This window comes from Emys orbicularis, chromosome 15 (genome assembly GCF_028017835.1).
Source record: "Emys orbicularis isolate rEmyOrb1 chromosome 15, rEmyOrb1.hap1, whole genome shotgun sequence".
Lineage (NCBI taxonomy): Eukaryota > Metazoa > Chordata > Testudines > Emydidae > Emys > Emys orbicularis.
Window position 1 is genome coordinate 20579685 of NC_088697.1, and position 21132 is coordinate 20600816.

Here is a 21132-nt window from a genome sequence, read left to right on the forward strand (position 1 = left end):
AGACAAGACCAGGGCAGAAGCCAGAGGGAGAGTTGGGTGGGAACAATAACAAGATAACATTAAGATTAAGATTGTCCAGTAAGCAGTAATTTATTGCTCAACCCAGCCTAGCCGGGGTCAGATAACAGGCTTCTATAGGCACCGCGGTAAAAGAGGAAGTTAGTACATTGAGACCAGGAGGTTGCAAAGTTCCCCCAAGAAGCTCTCCCCCCAAAGACCCAGAATGCTGCTCTTTAGATGTAAGCCATCTGCCGAATCCTACAGAGGACGCAAATAAAATCCCTCCCACGCTCACAAAGGCACCTTCAACTTTTAGTAGAAAGTGGGCCTACCTGAGTTGTAGCGTTCTAAGCCAGTGGGCACTTCTTGAATGGCGGACTCATCCCAGACTGGGTAGCAAATCCTTTGCTGGTAGCAGGTGGACTGAAAGCCACAGCTCATCCAAGGATCTTCATAGGAATTGGCAGCACCCTGCCTCAATTACAAGGGAGAGACATCAGCTGATAAGCAGATCTAGTCAAAACATAGCACAACCGCTCCTTCCAAAAAAAAAAAAGGGGGGGGGGGTCACTCATGAAAATATCTTCCGGGAGAAATTTCAAAACAGACATTTTGATCTGGAATCAACTAAAAAGATATTTTGTTTGGGGCTTTGGAAACGAAAAGGAAACAAGAACCCAGAGGGATGCAGAGTGTTCTGGGACTCTCACTGGAAAGCCCAGAATATTTTCCTGCCCACTTCTGCAGGCCTGAGAGGTTTGGAAAGTGCAGCATACAAAGCTTAAGGCTGACTCGAATCCAAACACCTAAACCTTTAGCCCTTTGCTCACAGCCCAGGACAGGCTCCAATTAGTGGGGATCCATAGCCACCAATTAAAGCAGGCAGCAGAAACCCAGTGGACAGCAGCTGTGCGCCCACCTCTGGCCCTCTCCCAGAAATCTCTCTCCTCGGCACTCTGTTGCCCACAGGTGCAAGCTGCGCCCCTCTTCACCCGTGGGGGAGAACTGAGCTGATATTTTGTATGCCTTTTCTCCTGCTCTCCACCTATTTTGGGGACAGAAACTAGCTGATAACATCCCTTTCTATATTCGCCCATGCTTATGGCCTCATTCGCACCACCTCATAGTCCAGCAGCCATCAGGAAGCTGCTGCCTTTTAACATCTGTTCTTCATTCCCTTTTACTACAGTCAGTTCTTTCCAAGGCACCTGGCTCTTTTCGATATTTGGGCAGCATATTTTGAATAGCGCGGCATGTTGGGTGATTGGCCATGACCGAGGGTGCTAAGCCCTTGAAAACCTGGCCCTGAGCTCGTCTGAAAAATTGGACCCACCTGAACTAACCCTAAAAATAAAAAACTAACCCTAAGAATTACTCAGAGAGAGAAACTGTATCATGTAGAATGATTCATCTTGAAAGCACCTCAGTTGGGTATCAAGCTGGGTCATTAGAAGGTCACAAAGGCCTTTTTTTCAAAATCTGGCTTGAGACATTGTCAGCAGTTAAGAGATCACAGGTGTCTTGTCTTGAATTTCAGGACACTGAAGATAACGACATTTGGACAAATATCCCTTCCTCATTCCCTTCCTGGGGATGGTCTGTCTGCAGAAGACACCTGATCAGAAGAGATCTTGGGACCCAGAGTTTTGCTTTGCTTGGGCATTACTGCTTGGTATTTCTTAGCCACGGTGCATTTCATGAGACCAACAATTAGAGCTTTGCTAATGCTGGGGGATACATTTATTCCGGAGACACGAGGGCATACAATCTGTGCCCCCTCTGCTCAGAGGTGCAGCTGCACCAGGGAAAATAATACAAGGAGGGAAGTGTGGTTTGCCACAAAGGAAGAGCAGCCTTATTCCGGCTGGGGCAAGGGTCAGTCCCTTTCCCCAGGAGAGGCACTCAGTGGTCATACCTCCCAGCTGGTCTTGACCCACCATGCTGTTGGGACTACAGAGTATGTTTCCTGGGAGAGGCAGGGTGGTTTTAGTCCTATCATGTAACCCATCTCCCAGGAACTAGGAACCCCTCATGATTATAAGCTTATTATAAGGACAATGGTTTGTCCATGCCTCAGAGTGATGGCAGGTTCCAGGGAAGAAGGCATTGGGGGGAGGGACAATCACCTGTTGAACTGGTGATATCAGGGAATGTGGAACCGATTCCATGAGGCTGTTTTTAGGAGCAGCACTGAGCCAACCAAGAACACATTCTTCCAGGCTCAGCGGCAGTTTTAAGCCGCAATTGAAGAATTGCTCAGCCAGCTTCTGGAAAAAGGGCCGTCGTGAGCCTGGTCAGAGTCTAAAAGAGCAGGCGAGTGGGCTCAGGGCAGTGCAACAGGGAGGCAGGCTAGACACAGCAATGGTAGGAAGTTGCAGGAAGGAGAAGCTAATTTTAGATGTGACATCAGGAACGATTAGTTTGGAAACAATAAGACTAGTTCGGCTGGATAACGCTGCAGAGGCTCAAAAATAGGCTGGATAAAAGGACTCGAGACTAGTCACCGAGACACAATGCAGAAGTCAGCCCTCCGTCACTCTTGTGCTGCAGAGCTAGGATGGCTGTTTGCAAAGCTCTTTGAAAGGGTCTATGGGCCCAGTCCCATGTGCTCAGCCCCCTCGCCTCCCAAGGACTTCAGTATCAATCAGGATTAGGCATTAAAAACGCCTGATGGCTAGGAGGGTCCAGTCCAATCCTCCAACCAGGATCCTGAAGGAGACGTTTCCAGCCGTGTTATTAGATCTGGTTATTTTGCAACATGACAGAACCCCTGCCTTTGATTTAGTCACTAGTCTCATTTCAACCAGGACCCAACGCATACTGCAAACCTTGGACCCTGAATGGGAGGTGCTGAGGTCTGGAAAACAGGTCTCCTCATTGTGACTGTCACTGACCTGCTGTACAAACTCAGACAAGCCGCTGCCCTGCTCAGTGCCTCAGTTTCCCCTATGCACATGAAACCCTCACATGCTATCAGGGAAACTTGCAGTCCCGTACTCCTCCCCGAGTCCCTGCAGCCATTGCCAGTGGTGGAGCTACTTCTCCTAGCAAAGTTCAATGGCTGCTGGAAGGGGTTTCTGAAGAAGCAGTGAGGTCATAGAATGAAACTGAAATGGGCAAGAGTTGATGGACCTCTAACTACTCCCACGGGCTCCCACTAGAAACATGTGCCCCCAAGTTCCTATCCAAGAGACCACATCTAAGGGGGAGCAAGAGGGTGTGAATAGCAGGAGCAATGGGCACAATGGAGCCTTCCCAGCCCATACAATTACACTGCCGTTACTCAAGATAAGAGAACCAGGCCTGTTTACACAGCTAGATTGTAAAGCGGGTGGGCTGACATGCACCCTATTTCCAGAGAACTTTGATCTGCTGGCAGGGAGATTCTTGCTGGTGAAGAGGAGGAAGGTTAAGAGATCAGGGTCCCTCCAGCAAAGACCCACCTACCACTAGCTCTGCACACTCTTGAACCACAGGAGGATGTCTGAGCTGACAGTCAGTAGGAGGTCTTAGCCCTGAGCTGTCGGGAACTCAATGAGCCGGAGACAAAAGGGTAAAGGAGGAGGACAAGGAGGCCAGAGGCAGTAAGAGAAAAGAAATATGGTGCTAAATTCCATGAGCAGCTACCAAAAATAGAGAAGAGTTGTTTGACGTTAGAAACGTCTTGTGGTTAAGACACTGGGCTGGGACTCGGAAACCTATAGCAGAGGACGGAAACAAACCTGGATCACCCAAGTCACTTTCCCTCCATGAGACTTCACTCTCAAACTGTAGAACAGGCATAATATTACCCTCCCCTGTAGCACTGGGGTCTGATCCGGTTACACAGGCCATTGGGCCGGTTTTAAAGCAGGCAGTCCTGCTTTTCTAAGGTTTGTCCTCCATCCGGTACTTAGAGAAACCCAGACAATGAGGACACACCAGCAGGGGCAGGATGGAGGGCTCTTCAAAATGGCGTTCCACCGTGCGTGTGAGGCCACACCAGTGGAGTCGTGGTCACGGAGATGGGGTCACTCCATTCCAAGAAGTACGTGAATGTCCAGTATTCTGGGAAGGCATGAGTGGCCACCCTAGATCTTGGAGCTGCTCCGCGTATAGGACTCCTATCTGCCCCAGTGAGAGTGTTAAGCGGCTGCCGATTCTCCTCAGAAGGGCCGAGACCGACAAATGCTATCTGGCGCAGTGCTTACTACCATGAGTAGCGTAGTCCCGTGGAAACCATGTCAGGTGGTAAGACTTAACAGGACTGGGCCCTTGGCATGCAGCTCTGCAGGGCAGCTTAGTGCTCCACAGATGCACAATAGATATGAACCCAAGGAAGAGAGGATGTAGTAGGCTAGCAGCAGCTGTACGTGGAGCCCGGCTCTTTCTCCAACAAGAGGAGCACAAGAAAGGCCCAGTTTAAGACACATGGCACGTGCCCAGATACAGGAGTGTGCGTGATGAATAAACTCCAGGAGTCCGTTCTTAAGAGTAAGTAAATCTAAGATGCAAAATCAGAGTAAACAAGCATTTGACCCCAATCAAATGCTTCCCCCACTGAAATTCACGGCAACAAGTTCTTTGGTGCCAATGGCAGCAGGATCAGGTCCTGGGTTAATGCATGGCCACAGGGTTACTCCATTCAAATAAGGCATATTTAGGTCACAGGAGGCAGGATAAGCCAGGTAACCTCCAGCGCAGTGGGAAAGATCGATGTCATCACTTGCGATAACAGGAAAGAGAGTTTCCTTCCCCACCTTCAGCCATCCCTAGGGCTGCCACCACCCAGGCATCTGCAGAGCACCAGTCTCTTCCACTCACACCCTGTCCCAGCTCCTTCCAGGCCATGTTCTCTCCAACACTGGCCAAACATTAACCATTTCCTTCCCACTCTGGTCCTCCTAAAACCATTTGGAGGTCAATGCAGTTCTGAGGTATCTGATCTCTGGAGCTGGTTGAAATTTTTCCAAAAAGAAAAATTTCCCCCCAAATCAGAAAAAATAAATGTAGTTTTGTTGGCGATGGGGGTTGCGGAGGATGGAGTGATGAAAGATTTTCTGTGAGGAAACATGTCAATTTCAGTTACATTTTTCAATTTTCCATCAAGGAAACAACTCCCTCCCACCCCCCGTTTCAAATCAATAGTTTGAAACTGAAATATTTTTTTCTGAAGTGATCAAATAGTTTAATTTTTACATTTCTGAACAGAGATTTTTCCAGAACTTTTTGTTGTGTGAAAATTTTCACCTTTCCAAATTTGTCCCATTTTGGGATTAAAAAAAAAAATCAAAATATTGAACTTTTCTACAAGATGGAAATTCCACTTTCCACCAGATCTGCTTAGCACCTAATTTCCCCATCCCAAATCTACAGCTTTCATGTGCCCTATCTAGGTTCCTAGACTGTGCTCAGCACTGTGATAGATGAGTGCCTGCTGATGTAATTTTAAGGTATACATCTATGCCTATGTGATAGAAATATTAGAGACACTGAGGTAGAGGGGTAGATTCTGGCCTCTGCAACAGCCTCTTTACCCCACTCCATCGGCACAAAGGAAACAGAATATCCCAGCTCAGGAACAGCTTGCAACGCTATGCAATCCCCCTATGCCACTATCATTACTATGTGCCAGCCATTGCCGTGTGCCAGTGGCTGACTGGCAAGTGTCCGCTGTACGTGGTGCTCTGGCTGTTCTAGACTGTGGAGTCATTCATAGTCACCCATACCAGGGTGTTCTATGTTCCGTATAAGGTTTCCTCGGACTGTTCCAATAAACCTAAAACCACCTTTCCCCCACCTCCTCCCAAGAAGCAGAACAGAATCTGGCCCAGAACCTTCACCCAAATTCAAATCAAATCTTGTCTGACATTTGAAAAAGCTGGGATGCCTTTAGCTCTGTCCCAGTACATGTGCATTCGTCCACGGAGGTCATAAGGATTTGGGTTAGGGCCAGCTTTGGAAGAGGAGGCACGGATACATCAAAGGTCATTATCTTAATGTTTCTGCTCTGACTCATGTAAGAATCTGTGCTCCTATGTCCAGCTCAGGTTTGCAAGCCCAAGAGGGTCAGATAAGAACTGAACATGTAGTGGCTTCTCTGAATTAAACAGTATCTCTCAACTGTTTGGCATTAGCCTGTTCTTGCTGCCAAGCAGAGTTTTTCCAGAGTCCTGCAATGCTGTGCCAAACTCCTATGGGATAAAAGAAAAATAACCCAACATCCTTCCTTACCATTACTCCTGGACGGGTCAGAGGATAAGGGGCTGGGCTTCCAATGGTTGTGTCCATGTAGTAACTCATCATCCCAGAGACACCTACAGAAACAGAAGTGGATCATTAGATGCACTGCTGAGGATGCCTGGTCTGATAGAGGAGATAGGGTTGCAGGATTAGGTCCTTAGTCATAAGAGAACTCCTTATTCACACAAGTAAATCCTATTGATCTCAATGCAAGGAAGGGTGGCAGAACTGGGGTTCAAAGGTGGAAGAGACCTATTAGGTCAGTTAGTTTATCCCCGCCATGCACACCCATGACCAATGCAGGAGCGTTCCCTACAGTATATTTTCAAGTGTCTTACCTAGTCCAGTTTTAATTGGCTCTTACGCCTGTGAAGGAATAGCAGCCTCACACAGAGGGCCCAATCCAACACACACTATCCATCGCGATCTCCAATGAAAATGGAGATCAGTTAGCAGAGATATCATGCTGACAGGCTCCTTTTCTACCCTCCAGATGGGGATGACCTGCTTCCATGTAGGATAGAAAGAGGGAAAGGCCCAGTGTCCTCCTCCCAACGCACCCAGAGGTTCCTAACATGAGCCATTCAGACAGTGATCTGCAGTGCACCAAGGTGGAATGGCATGTGACTCCCTTGTCTTCCCCATCTAGGAAAGTGAGCTGATTTCACCGTGGCACAATCAAGTATCATCTAGAATACAAGGCAAACCCAGCCCCTGTGAAAAGACGCCAGTCTGACAGACAGCCTCGGCTCACAGACAACAGCAGTGAACGCTTCCCCGAGCCCTGCTGTGCCAACCACAGGCTTCAGCCATCTTCCCGAAGGACCAGCTCCAAAGGGCAGACAGCAGCTTGCTCATTCTCCAGGGCCCCTTCTCCCTCAGGCTTTTGCTGTGGGAGCCAATTATAGCCCAATTCAACACCCCTTAAAGTCAAAGGGAGTATTTCCATTGAAGACAATGGGTCAGAGCCTTAGGTCCAATTGTGGTGGTGTTTTTATGACGTTGACACCCGTCCAGTAGAGGACTGGACTGAGACCTTCAGCTCAGCCACTGCACAGTCCAACTTCTTAGCACCACCGTAACAGCCAACCCTAACAGGTGATTTAATGATCTGATATTTATATATTAGGAGTACACACAAATCTCAGGTGATATCACAGCAGTCAGAGCTACTCCGGATTTTACACTGCTTCACAGTAGCTGAGATCAGAGTCTGGCCCATGTATCAAATGCACTTCATTCTTTGAGCCAATTATATCATATTTAATGTACATGTAGATATATATCCTATTCTTTATGGAGCACATTCATCTGGGGCTGCGATAGTGAAGCCAGTTTAGCCTCTGGTGAAGGTCAGACTCTTCCTGAGGGCTGCTCTAAGTTACACCCTCTGACGCACGGTTATAGCTCTTGTGGGAAAATCTCCAAGGTACAAAGTCCGCTCCGGTTCCCCCATCTCCCCTGCACTATCATGACAGAGCTCTCAGAACCATCGCTGTGCCTGGTATATACTGGCCCCTTGCACCAGGGGAGACTTTTTACCTGCCCTATGGCCCTTTTGCAGAGCTGGGGTGAAGGAGCTGAAACCTGGCTCTATGTATGTGCAAATAAAGCAGGAAATATGTGCCTCCCCTGCAATGATTTAGACTCATAGGAGAAAACGTAGGGCCAACATGCTTTCCATGCCATGTGAAGCATGAGATATGTGTGTACTCAGTGTCACTTCCCCTACGTACAGAGCCTTTTGCCTGGAAGGAAACTGTAAAGAGGGAGTTGTCAGGGATTCACAGGGCTCTTTTGCAGGAAATAACGCAGGGCCAGACTGCATTACTATTTTTATAAATTTATTTATTTAAAACAAACCCATTCAGCCACTACAGGCTGTGCCGCGGAAAGCAGTCAATGGTATAACAAGTCTCCACCCTGAGAAAGCAGCAACTCCATCACCCTCTGGAGAATGTGTCATTTGATTTCTTTAAACCCCCAGCGCTACAATTGTCTAGCTAGACAATTGTAACCAGAAACACTGAACCCTATTCTCCCTTGATTTCAGATTTACTCCTGATTTGCACTTTATGTTCTTTCTCTTGCTCAGAGCCGTGCCTAATCTGCGCTAACCCTAAAAGGTGCTGTGACTCAAGGGACAATTCCTCCCTGCTTGTCCCTTGCTTTTGAGGGGTGGATAGTAATCTATTGCCGGCTAACAGCAGAAGCAAATGGTAATCCCCTCTATACGGTCTGACCAGCAGGTGAGACAGAGGAGCCAAAGTTCTGGCCTTTCCCCATTCCACCCCATTCATCTGCCTATACTTTTCAACTCCGCCTCAAACCTGCTAGTATTTGACTCCCAGTAATCAAAACATGCAGGAAGTGACCAAAACACGAAACACCTGTATTTTGTTGTGTCACGCCATAATTTATGGACAATGGGTTTTTATTATAGCTGTCAGGATCACTTTCCTTAAAAGTCCCCTCCCCCCCCCCCACTTTGTGAATTAAACAATTTAACAGAAAACTGGAAAAACAAATTTGTTTGTTACATGCAACAATAAAGTTCTTCCCGCTCCCCCTCATGTGTCGTAAGTGAAGTTTGAACTAGAGTTGGTCAAAATAAGCCAATTTTTTAATGCAAGATTTTTTTAAGGGTTTCCCCCCCCCGAAAAAAAGTTTCCTGCAAAAGATTCTGTTTTCTAATGAAAAAACAAATCCCGCAAATTTGTTTTGAATAAGGATTTGTAAGTAAAAAGTAAGTTTCTATCCCTTGTGGCTGTGGGAAAAGCTTCACAATGTGACACCAGTGCACCCTAAAGGCTCCAAAAGCTGAAGGCAAATAAAAATCTATTATTTTAAAGCCAATGTCATGATATTTTGGTGAGCCTGACTCATGATGTTTGAACATTTGGGGTTGGCAAGACTGACATCATGACATGACTCCATACTTGTAAAACTAAAAGGGCTTTTTATTAACAGAACCATTTACAGAAATGTTACAACTGATATTCTAGCCATGTGCACACAGACTGACTTCCAAGACTGGTGCATCCTCCCAACGCTTCTCTCCAGCAAACTGTGCTCTTCCCTCTAAGTTCCACGCAGGTTGCTACAGTGAGATATTTTTTGTGCTGTGAACATCACTGAAATCAAAACTGTTGGAAAGGGTCAGTTTTGATGAATTTCTGTTTGAAAATTTTTGGAAAAAGAGGTTCAAAAGTGTCAATACATCCCATTTCAGTGTTTTCTAAAATGAAAAGTTCTGATTTTGGTTGAAAATGACTTTCAAAAAGTAAGTTAATTCACAATAAAAAAAAAAATGTACAAAGAGAAATGGAAAGGAACATTTTGATTGACCTCATCCAATTTTTTTCTTTTGGGGGTTTGTGAAAAGTTTTGAGATTTTGATTTCTCAATCACAATTCAGGACACAAAGTATTTTTGAAATCCTGAAAATTCTTGCGAGATGGGAAAAAATCGTTTCCTGCACAGTTCTATAAAATACTCTGTATCTAGTTATCAGTCCAACCTCTCACTGGGCTTACTCCAATGACTTGGTATCTCAGAGATTTACACACCATCTTCCCAGTCCGGGACTGCCTCACAGCTAAGCACCCTGGAGCTCATTGCTGAACACTGTTATAAGTGATCAGCCAAGGTCTCTCACCAGTCATCATGCCTATAAATTAAGGCACTTCAGGTTCTTCATCAACATGAGCAAGGTAACAATAAACAGGGATCAAGAGACCAGGGCACTGTCCCGGAAAAATTCCATTGTGAGAAGATCAGAAAGTGATTTGCGCACATGTCCCGAGGATCTGAGTGAAATAACATTTTGGCCTTTGCTACATGAGGCAGTTGCAATGGTTTAATTAATGTGGTGAATTTAAATAGATTTAGCTAAACAGATGCAAATTCCAGTTTGAACCATCCTGCCCACCCAGATCCCTTGTTTCAGAGTGGTTGTAGTTTGGCTTAGACAGATTCCTAACCTTAAACTGGTACAACTTTCTTATGTTGATAGGGTCTCTGTCTCTCTTGCTGTAAGGTAAAAATGACATTGCCAAATAGGTCACTTCCCAAAATAGAATAGACTTTGCAAAACAAAGGCATAAAGAAATAGGAGATCAGCGGGCTCAAGCTGTCTCTACAGAGACCCTTTAAGTAATGTGCATGTGTCCTGGAGCAGAGACACATTTGATTAAAACAGCAGTACCCACTAGAAGTTGCCTTTCCTTGCTTTGCAGCTAGCACAATAGGAAAATGTTTCCTGAACAAGACCGCTACCTCTTAGCCACACAGACGCTCAAGAACTGATTTCATTGCTCACTGAATATCATTTGCATTTTTCTCTGGTTACCTTTGCTGTTTGAGCCTTCCAGTAATGCGCTACACTCTGTTACCTGCTACAGCCAGGAGTGGCCAGTCCTGGGGTTATGCATTCATAAGCACTCCGATAGCACTGAACCAACACTGACAGCCAAGACAAGGTTACATGTGATGTTCTTTTGTGTGACTTTGCATTACAAGCTCCAAACATCCAAAAATCATGAGTTGGGCTCCAAAAATAAAAACATATATTTTTTTGTAAACAAAAATCCTGAGAATTTTAAGCCACGTACATATGGGGTTCTTTCTCCTTGCCTTCTGGTTTTTGAGCCTTTGGGATGCACTTGGGTCATATTTTCAAGCTTTCCTCTGTGGCCAGGAAGGATAGCAACTTTCAGCTTTCGTTTAACAAAATCAAAAAGTAAGCTGAGTTCTCATGACTCTAGAATCCAGGGCTTTAAGAAAAACACCAATTATCTCAAGACTTGTGATAAAGTCACCAGAGTTGGCAAAACTGCATTTCACTCAGATCATCCCATAGCACCAATTAAATGCTCCTAGCCACCATGGGCCATAATATTGGCCTCGGAAGTTTTACAATAAGGATGGTCTATTTTTTTTATTTGAGATTCTATTCAGGACTTATACCGTGCCCATCACCATGGTATCAGAGCTTGAAGAGCACTGCTATTTGTTTTTCTTCTGCCAAAAAGATTTCAGTTTCCCAATTAGGGATCAGACATACCATGTGACTTAGGTCACCAATCACATACCCCAAGTTTGACTTCCTTTCCCTAACGTATCCAGATCCATGATCTATGGGCAGGCTCAAAAAATTCAGTGAGGCAGTATATTCCACCCGCTGAGGGAACCCCTGACTCAACTGAAGTCTATACAAGTTTTAACATTTACTCCCAAGATTTCATCCAATATTTTTAGCCATCTGCATCTACACTGAATGAGTTAATTGAGAATTGAAATTTGATCGTACCAAAGAATCTGTATGTTGTAGAGCTGGTTAAAAGGGGGGAAGGGGAATCAATATTTAGAAGCTGTACCATTTTGAACCTTATGAAACAGGAACCATGTTTTGGTTACTTTGCAAAAAAAAATGAAGTTTTAAAAATGTTTATTCTCTCCCCCTTTTTTCCATTTTGCAAGTGTGAGCAATAAAATAAGTGTCCAACTTTTGCAGTTGCATTTTTTCCCTTTTGCCAGTCTGTAACTTTTCCAGAGTTGAGAATATTTTGGAAAATTGCAGAGTAGCAAAAAGAAATTTTGAAAAAGGGGGAAGATTCCCCTTCACATATGGAAATGAGGTATGACAAGCATTTTTATACCAGTGTAACTGTACCCACAAAAGGATGGGGGGGAGGTTGGTCCACTTAGCACTGCTGCATAGTTAAATGGTACAACTTGTGTGTTTAGATGAGGCTTCGGAGTTGATGTTCTTACACTAGGTGAATGAACGTTGTGAGTGATAAGAGTTACCTTAGCAAGCTAAGCTTACTGATCCTTCTGCTATGCAAGATAGGAAGCAGACATTAAGGAGCGTGTGGTGATTTGGGGGGATTTCACCTGGACCATGGAAGATCTTTTAGAGGAAGGCAGGTGAACAGGTTCTGTATCTTCATAGGGATCTACCAAAACTATACCCACAGGGAATGAGCCCCTGGGATGGAACAGTAAGGAGAGCAGCAGGAGGCAGGAGTATTTGCATGGCTGAAGAAAGGAAGATCCTGAGTGCTTTGTCCAGGCTAATTTTTAAGGACTCCGCTGATAGAGCTTCCACCTCTTCCCGTAGGAATTTTTTCCACAGCCTAATACATCTCACTGTCAACAAGTATCTCTGATATTCAGGTTATATTTTTTCCCCTTTAGTTTCCTCTCATACGACCCTAAATAATTCCTCTTGTTCCTGGGAGTTTACTTCCTGTAGATACAATTAGATGTTTTTTATGGCCACTCAGGCAACTTTCAGATGAACTAAATTTTACCCTCAATTACACTGATGTAACTGCAGAGTAACTTTGCTGATAGCAATGGAATTACACCACAGTATCGGAGAACCAAAGTTGGGGGAATACTATTTTTAAAAAAAAGTGTTCACAAACATTTGGTTGAATTGCCTAGTAGAATACCTATGCTATTATTTGAACAGACATATACTCTATTTTTATTCTCCTGTTTCTGCTTCTTGATTGGAGGACTGAAGCTTGATAAATGTCATTATGCGACCAATCACATACACAAATAATGATTAGCAAAGTCAAACTGCAAACTTTCCATGGAAGTTGAGTGAGTTATTCAAGAAATGCCAAATACTGGAGCTGGTTGAAATTTTTCAACTTAAAAAACAAAATGAACAAACCAACCCACCCCAAAATTAAAAAAAAAAACCACACACACATACACACAAAAACTTTTCCACCAATAAAAGGGAACAATATACAAATTCCCATAGGGAAAAAATGTCATTTTCAACTATATTTTTAGATGGGAAATTTATAAACTAATGAAAAATTTGGTTTCATTTAGACTTGCATTTTTCCTTTAGTTTCAGTTTTCAGAAAATTGAATCAAAATTAAAAATGGTCAAATTAAAATTATTTCATTGCAAAGTTTCCTGTGACAAAGCTTGCTAGCAAAAATGATTGGTCCTAAATTTCTTAGGGTTAAAAGAAACCACACCAAAACAAGTTTTGACCAGCTCTAAAACACATCTTTGCAGAAGACAGTCACAAAAATATAAATATATAATGGTCTAAATTAATTTATTTTTAAAATAACAATTCTTGTGTGTTCTTAGAAATTACTATACTCATTTTAAAGATGGAGAAACTGAGGCATAAAGAAATTAAGTGACTTGCCCAAGGTCACCTAGCAGGTCAGTGATAGAGCCAGGGATAGAAGCCAAGTATTCTGGGTCCCAGTATTATGTCCTCTCCATTAAGCACACTGCCTTTCAACCAGGGCTGGCGCAACCCATTAGGCGACCTAGGCGGTCGCCTAGGGCGCTACAATTTGGGGGGCGGCGACCACGGCGGTATTTTGGTGGTGGGACCTTCTGCCGCCTCTGTGGGGGGCGGCATTTCGGGGCGGGACCTTCCACCGCGTAGGGCAGCAGAAAAACTGGCAGCGCTCCTGCTTTCAACCCAATTTGTGACTCAGCCCATGTCTAGCTTCTGGGTCACAGACCTATGCTCAGACCATGCCTCTCCCATAGGTTCAATACCCTGCAGTCATAGGGCTGGTGGGCCATTTAAGGTGCCCACAGAGCATAGCAATGGCAGAGCAACAGAACAGAATTGGTGAGCTTCTGTCTTTCCCTTTCTGTAAATTAAAAGGATTCCCATCCTGGCCTTTGCCTCATAAGCACTGATAGATGGGGAATGGGATAGGATGGGGGCAGGGGAATTTAGCAGCCACAGCCAAACGTTTTTAATCTTGAGTCCAACCATCATTAAAAACCAAGAGGAACTCAAACAAAGTAAGTGGGCTCAGCTGACTGGCTGACCCAAGGGTACTTAGTTATTGCCACTGGGTTTTTGTAGTAAGCAATAATTTATCATCATTGGGGAAAGATAGCCTGTGGAAGTGACATTCTTCTGCAGTACTTTTAACCCTCGAAATGCTGGCATTTTCCAGGCTGCCTGCCAATTTAAAACTTAGGGCAAAGTGTGTCTATAGAGCCAATAATACATCATACACCTGTTCAGTTTATCAATCTTGGGCATTGATTTAAAAAATAAGATCGTCCCAACGAAGGGCTTGGATGGAATATGGACAACAGGAGGGAGAGTTCTTGGTTTGCTGCAGAGAAAACAATTTATAAGACATTTCTTTAATAACCTTCTTCCTCAGTTATCCTTTGATGCCATCGTAGTTTCTCTCATTAATATTTAGTACTTTTCATCTGAGAACCTCAAAGCTCATGTATTTTTATAAAAATCTCTAACCTAGAACATGTTACATACAATTTACTGGGGGGAACCGATACATGGAATATTCTAGTGCAAACTCTTCAAGACAGGTGTTTGCAGCACAAATATACTGTCCCTATCTCGCTTCTAACAAGGATTAAATGACTTGACCAAGGACATACAGCAACTCAGTGAGAGAGCCCAGGTATCTTGACTCCCATGCGCCTGTCCTAACTATTACAATATGAAATTATGATGTCAGTTGGTTGATCATTCCTTTAACAGGTTTTTCCACCACAGAGAGGTTCCTGAAGGGACGGTTTGTACAACAGTCTCTGCTCCAATGCAGAGTAAAGTCATTTTTGTAGTAGGGGGCTAGAACTTAATGTGGCACCATAACATCCTGCACCCCTTACAGGACAAATTGTAGCTTTAGCTTAAGCCAAGATGAGCAAATCCCGGCACACGTCTCTCTTCCTCCCCCTCCTTTTGGAAAAAGTGCCCTCTGGTTAAGAATTCTCATATTCTATACCCAGCTCATTAGCCTTTGACAAAATTACTAGTCTGCAGCTAATTCCATAATTTGATTTGAATAGTGGCCCCATTAACAGGGCTGCAAGCCAGTTGGTAAGCTGACAGCTGGAGGTCATTTCAAGGGCACCTAACACTAGCCAAACAGTTTGCTGATTAGGGCAAGCACCTACCCCAAAGAGGTTGCTGCTGTTACATCTCTCGCAGCTGCTATATATGAAATTACAGGAAGATGTGAATGGGGGAGGGGAGCAGTGAGGTCACTTGTTATTCCACTTACAGTGTTTCCAGCAATGAAACAGATGATTGAAAAGAAAACATCATGGGCCAGATCCTCAGCTGGTGTAAATTGACAGTTCCTTTGTGGGGCTAAGTTGGTTTTCAGCAGCCAAGGATCTGGCTGGATGAACAAGATGCAGTTGCTAAATGCAGAGGAAGGATGATCCAGTGGGTAAGAGGGCTACCCTGGGACTTGCAGAACCCACGTTCAGTTTCCTACTCTGCCACAGATTGGAGGAAGTCATTTGGGCCAGATTGTTAGAAGTATTTAAATGCCTCAAGGCATCTAGTGGGCTTTTGAAAAGTGCCTAACTCATGAGAGTGAGTGGGATTTTCGAGAGCAACTGACTCCCATGAGTTAGGCGCTTTTGACAATTCCTCTCTGCATCTCTAGGCACTTAAATATCTTTAACAATCTGGCCCTCAGTCTTTCTGTGCCTCAGTTTCCCATTTACACATTTGGGATAATAGCACTTCCCGAGCTCACAGGGATGAAAAGAGACTTGGGGATGAGGGTAAATAATAGGCTGAACACACGCTCCCAGGGTGACACGGTGGCCAGAAGATTTAATGAGATCCCAGGATGCATAAACAGGAATCTTAAGTAGGAGTAGAGAGGTTATTTTACCTTTGTATTTGCACTGGTGCAACTGCAATATTGTGTCTAGGTCTGATGCCCACAATTCAAGAAGGAGGTTGATAAATTGGGGAGGGTTCAGAGAAGAACCACCAGAATGATTAAAGGATTAGGAAGCAAGCCTTATAGTGATAGACTCAAGGTTCTCAATCTATTTAGCTTAACAAAGAGAAGGTTAAGGGGGTGACTTGGTTACAGGCTGTAAGTACCTACATGGGAAACAAATATTTAATAATGGGCTCTTCAATCAGCAGAGAAAGGTACAACATGATCCAACAGCTGGAAGTTGAAGCTAGACAAATTCATACTGAAATAAGGAGTACATTTTTTAAGGGTGAGGGTAAATTGGTCCATTTGTTAATTACTAAGGGTCATAATGGATTCTCCATCACTGACCATTTTTAAATCAAGATTGGGATAGTTTTCTAAAAGCTCTGCTTTAGGGATTATTTGGGGGCAGTTCTCTGGCCTGTGTTATACAGGAGGTCAGACTAGATTATCACAATGGCCTCGGATTCTATGAATCTAGCTATATTGTGAGGAACAATACATCAAAGGTTGAAAGGTGCCCAGATAAGTACCAAAGATAGATACATGCATCTAGAAGCAATCTGACCAGGATGAAAGTGAGAGCTCTGAGCCATAACTGGTTAAACTATTCAAGCACCAAGACTTTCATAATAAAAAAATCAAAGCCACTGAGCAATCCGTGCTCTGGCCAGCATTTCCTGTTGTTTAAAGCGAACGTTCCCAAATTTGCTTTGGCAGAAAGTTTTTTAAAATGACAGAAAAAAAAAGATCAAGAACATAATAAAGACAGCACTGAATAAACACTCACCAGTAAACCCCCTCTGGATCCAACCCCCTCTCCCTGAAGGTATCAGATGGCAGAGTGAGAGCCAATGGGACCTTAATAGCAAATTAGTGGCCACATGCAAAGCATCAAATTAAAGACTAACGGAAACATGGAAGGCCTGACTCTGCATTTCTCGGGGGCTCAAAGCTCCCAGTGACTTCCAAAGAGCCAGCGGGAGCGCTGGTTATGCAAAGGATGCAGGCTTGCGTCCTTAATGATGAGGAATTGCAATCCTGCACCTACAAAGCCCAACAGCCTTTCCTGCCACTCACTGTTCCCAACTTCAGTTGCTTTCGGAAGCAGAGAACCAAAGCTGGCACACATCTGGTTGTTTTCCAGCCCATCTTCAGTCTCGAGGATATTTTAAGGCACACTACTATTGTGATTTGTAATGTGATGTGGGAAAGGGGTTGGAAGCAATGTTTCCTGCAAAGATATAAATGGCCAAATTATTCGCTGGTGGAAATCAAAGTCAGTGGATTTACACTGATTTACACCAGATGAAAATTTGATATTAAACATTTTGCTGTCTCCCTCCCCCTTCCCTTTAGAACAAAACTCTTTAGCCTGCTGAACAAAAAACAAACATGCATATGATTAATGAAAATAAAATTGAATTCAACCGCCTGTCTTTAACTGCAACTTTGCTCCAATACAGTGTCATCAGTAATGCCAAGAAACAACTTTCCACCCCAGACAAGTCAACAGTAATATTCTCTTAAACTCGTTTAATACAAAAAGTATTTTTAAAGGACCCCCAAAACACCCGGATTGAATCATAAATATTTGCTGATTACATCAAATGAGTTAAATTGCTAATGAAAAGAGAAGGAGTAAATATCCTAGCAGGTCACCAGGAAAGTAGAGAGCCTGAAAATTAACATAGGTAAATAACAATCCAAATAGAGTTTAGCATAGAATCCCGAGCTTTACTTACTACTTGTTTGAAAGACCAGAGAAAAGAGTTGTGTCCTCCAGAGCTTCCCACACTTGTCTAAGGTCTCTTGCCAACTACCTGGTGAAATCCTCTGCACCAGTGCTAAAGAGGATGGAAATACCATAATGTTTCTAGCAGGGCCGCCTATCAAATAGAAAGGGGGTGTGGTCAGGACAGCAAGCCATGGGCGGCTGGAAAAGGCCAGCTCTGAACTAGGCTCTGACACAGCACCAACAGCAGGGAAGCTGCCAGATGTGATTACCCACAATGTGAACTCGTTAAAATCCAACTTCTGTTCGTTATAATCAGAGAAAGCCTCTGTCCGAATCAGTTGCCAGTGTTCCAAGGTGGGGGACTGTGATATTTGCCTTTGGTGATTTGGATCCTTGGAAATCCTTCACATATTTTAATAAAACAAATTAGCTGAGGATCTCCAAGCACTTTACAAGTATTAGTCACTTAAGCTTCCCAGCATCCCTGTAAGGTATTAGTGCACCCATGAGGCAGAGGGACTGAGTGTACACAGCAAAACATTTCCACATTTGAATTCTTAAGTGAATTTGCTTCAAATGTGTTCCAATACCATGATGATGGGCATTACTATAAGGAGCTGAAAGTAGACTGAATAGATTTTTACTACAGACAATTTTTTCCTATGTGTCTGGCTGGCAGGTCTTGCCCCCATGCTCAGGGTCTAACTGATTGCCATATCTGGGGTTGGGAAGGAATTTTCCCCCTGGTCAGATTGGCAGAGACCCTGGGGGGTGGAGTTGCCTTCCTCTGCAGCATGGGGCACAGGTCACTTGCTGATATGAACTAGAGTAAATAGTGGATTCTCTGTAACTTTAAGTCTTTACATCAAGATTTGAGGATATGACTAACACAGTCAGAGGTTATGGGCCTATTTCAGGAGTGGGTGGGTGAGGTTCTGTGGCCTGCGATATGCAGGAGGACTAGGTGATCATGATGGTCCCTTCTGGCCTTAAAGTCTATGAGGCTTTTGTTAGTTTCCTCTGAATATTCTTAGGCAAGTTTACTTGCTGGAATATTTGCAGAAGTGGCCAGTTTTAAACCAAGATTGCAGAATACTCATGGGAAATGAATTTTGAATGTACAGTTAATTATTGACATTGGAAATCCAAATTTAACAGTTATCCTTATCCAATCAGGGAACAGAAATATGCTATGTGACTCAAGTGTCTGGTCAAAGAAGCCTGGATATTGCATGCTCACAACAAATTGCATAAGAGCAAGCGGCAGACCAAGCATTCTTTGCAGAAATTATTCAGGGAAAAAATTCTATCTATAGGTGGGTTTTATTGCATCCATCACCATAGCATCTAATTGCTTTCCAGGGCATTAAATACGCAAAGTGAAGCCCCTAGCGGACTTTATGGCATCTCTTGCTCTTCCTGCTTCCCTGAGGCGCTGCTTCTCGGAGGCGCTGCTTACTCAAATAAATACAGAGGCTTATTTACAAAGGTATGTAGGTATAGACTCATAGACTCATAGACTTTAAGGTCAGAAGGGACCAATATGGTCATCTAGTCTGACCTCCCGCATGATGCAGGCCACAAAAGCTGACCCACCCACAACAGAATCTTCCAGCCTGCGACTCCTGCCCTATGCTGCGGAGGAAGGCGAAAAACCTCCAGGGCCTTTGCCAATCTACCCTGGAGGAAAATTCCTTCCCGATCCCAAATATGGCGATCAGCAGAACCCCGAGCATACAGGCAAGATTCTACAGCCGGACCCTCATTTTACCCGCGATGGCTCGTTAATGCCTAATTGACTAAAATCACGTTATCCCATCAAACCATTCCCTCCATAAACTTATCAAGCCTAATCTTGAAGCCAGAGAGGTCTTTCGCCCCCACCGTTTCCCTCGGAAGGCTGTTCCAAAATTTCACCCCTCTGACGGTTAGAAACCTTCGTCTAATTTCAAGCCTAAACTTCCCCACGGCCAGTTTATATCCATTCGTTCTCATGTCCACATTACTACTGAGCTGAAATAATTCCTCTCCCTCCTTGGTATTAATCCCTTTGATATATTTAAAGAGAGCAATCATATCCCCCCTCAGCCTTCTTTTGGTTAGGCTAAACAAACCGAGCTCCTCGAGTCTCCTTTCATAGGAAAGGTTTTCCATTCCTCGGATCATCCTAGTGGCCCTTCTCTGTACCCGTTCCAGTTTGAGTTCATCCTTTTTAAACATAGGAGACCAGAACTGCACACAGTACTCCAAATGAGGTCTCACCAGCGCCTTGTATAACGGAAGCAGCACCTCCCTGTCCCTACTAGAAATACCTCGCCTAACGCATCCCAAGATCGCATTAGCTTTTTTCACAGCCACGTCACATTGCCGACTCATAGTCATCCTGCGATCAACCAGGACTCCGAGGTCCTTCTCCTCCTCCGTCACTTCCAACCTGTGCGTCCCTAACTTATAACTAAAATTCCTGTTAGTCATCCCTAAATGCATCACCTTACACTTCTCACTATTAAATCTCATCCTATTATTGTTACTCCAATTTACAAGGTCATCCAAGTCTCCCTGCAGAATATCCCTATCCTTCTCCGAATTGGCAATACCTCCCAACTTTGTGTCATCTGTAGGTATCTACAGATGCAGATAGGTACCTAGTGGGGTTTTCAATCTGCATCTTTAGTCATCTAAATACCTTTGTAAATCGGGCCCCCATAATCTTTTGATTTTTTTTTTAAGTTATGGGTGAAGTTTCTGTGAATAATGAATAAATTCTAGAAATCTGCTGATCTCAAAAGATTTCCACGATCTTGGGCCAAAGTCCCATGAGGATGATTGTAACCATGAGATTTCAGGCACACCAATCAGGATCAGAAAATCAGCTCCTTTGGGGTTTTGATCCAATTGGGAGCCAAAACCACACGTGCAGGTTCAGAAATTCAAATCTAACACCTCCCCTAACCCCCCAAATTCTAAGGGACTCCATTTCAAGGTTCCATTTTAGCCCCTGCTTACATTACTGAGAAATATACGACAACAGGTGGCATGACTATACATTACCTGTTGAACTCACAGTCATAAGGTATGTGACATTCCAGTAGCTATTTTGGTCCAGAAAATTATTTACAGGGTTCCATATTCTAAGGAAGGAATCCAGCCTGTTGGACTTTGATAAAAAGGCTCTTTCAAATCTGAGCCAATAAGAATGGAATGTATCCAACGATCAATGTGTAATCTGGACAACTCTTCCTGAGGCTGGAGCATGATGGCAGCTGCGAACAAGATGTCTTTGAGATATGCGGTAATGTGAGTTTATTTAACTATAGCAATAGATTATTTATATTATCAGTAGCACCTATTGGCCTCAACTGAGATCTGGGTCCCATTGTGCCAGGCATTGTACGTACAACTAGGCAGACACAGTCCCTGCCCCCAAAAGCTTG

The 21132-nt window shown here is 44.0% G+C and overlaps 1 protein-coding gene across 2 annotated transcripts in view; it reads right to left on the bottom strand.

The window, feature by feature from the left end:
- ETS1 (ETS proto-oncogene 1, transcription factor) overlaps positions 1-6297 on the bottom strand; it is a 105300-nt gene extending 99003 nt beyond the window's left edge. Inside the window, exons 1-3 of one of the 2 annotated variants that reach the window (XM_065417027.1) lie at positions 6214-6297; positions 2895-2897; positions 333-471 (exon numbers count right to left, since the gene is read on the bottom strand). In XM_065417027.1, the coding sequence (XP_065273099.1) occupies positions 333-471; positions 2895-2897; positions 6214-6285 (214 nt within the window). In that variant the 5' untranslated portion in view covers positions 6286-6297. The remainder of the gene's footprint in view (positions 1-332; positions 472-2894; positions 2898-6213) is intronic. The other variant, XM_065417024.1, reaches the window with a different exon arrangement.
- Positions 6298-21132: the final 14835 nt, after the last annotated feature.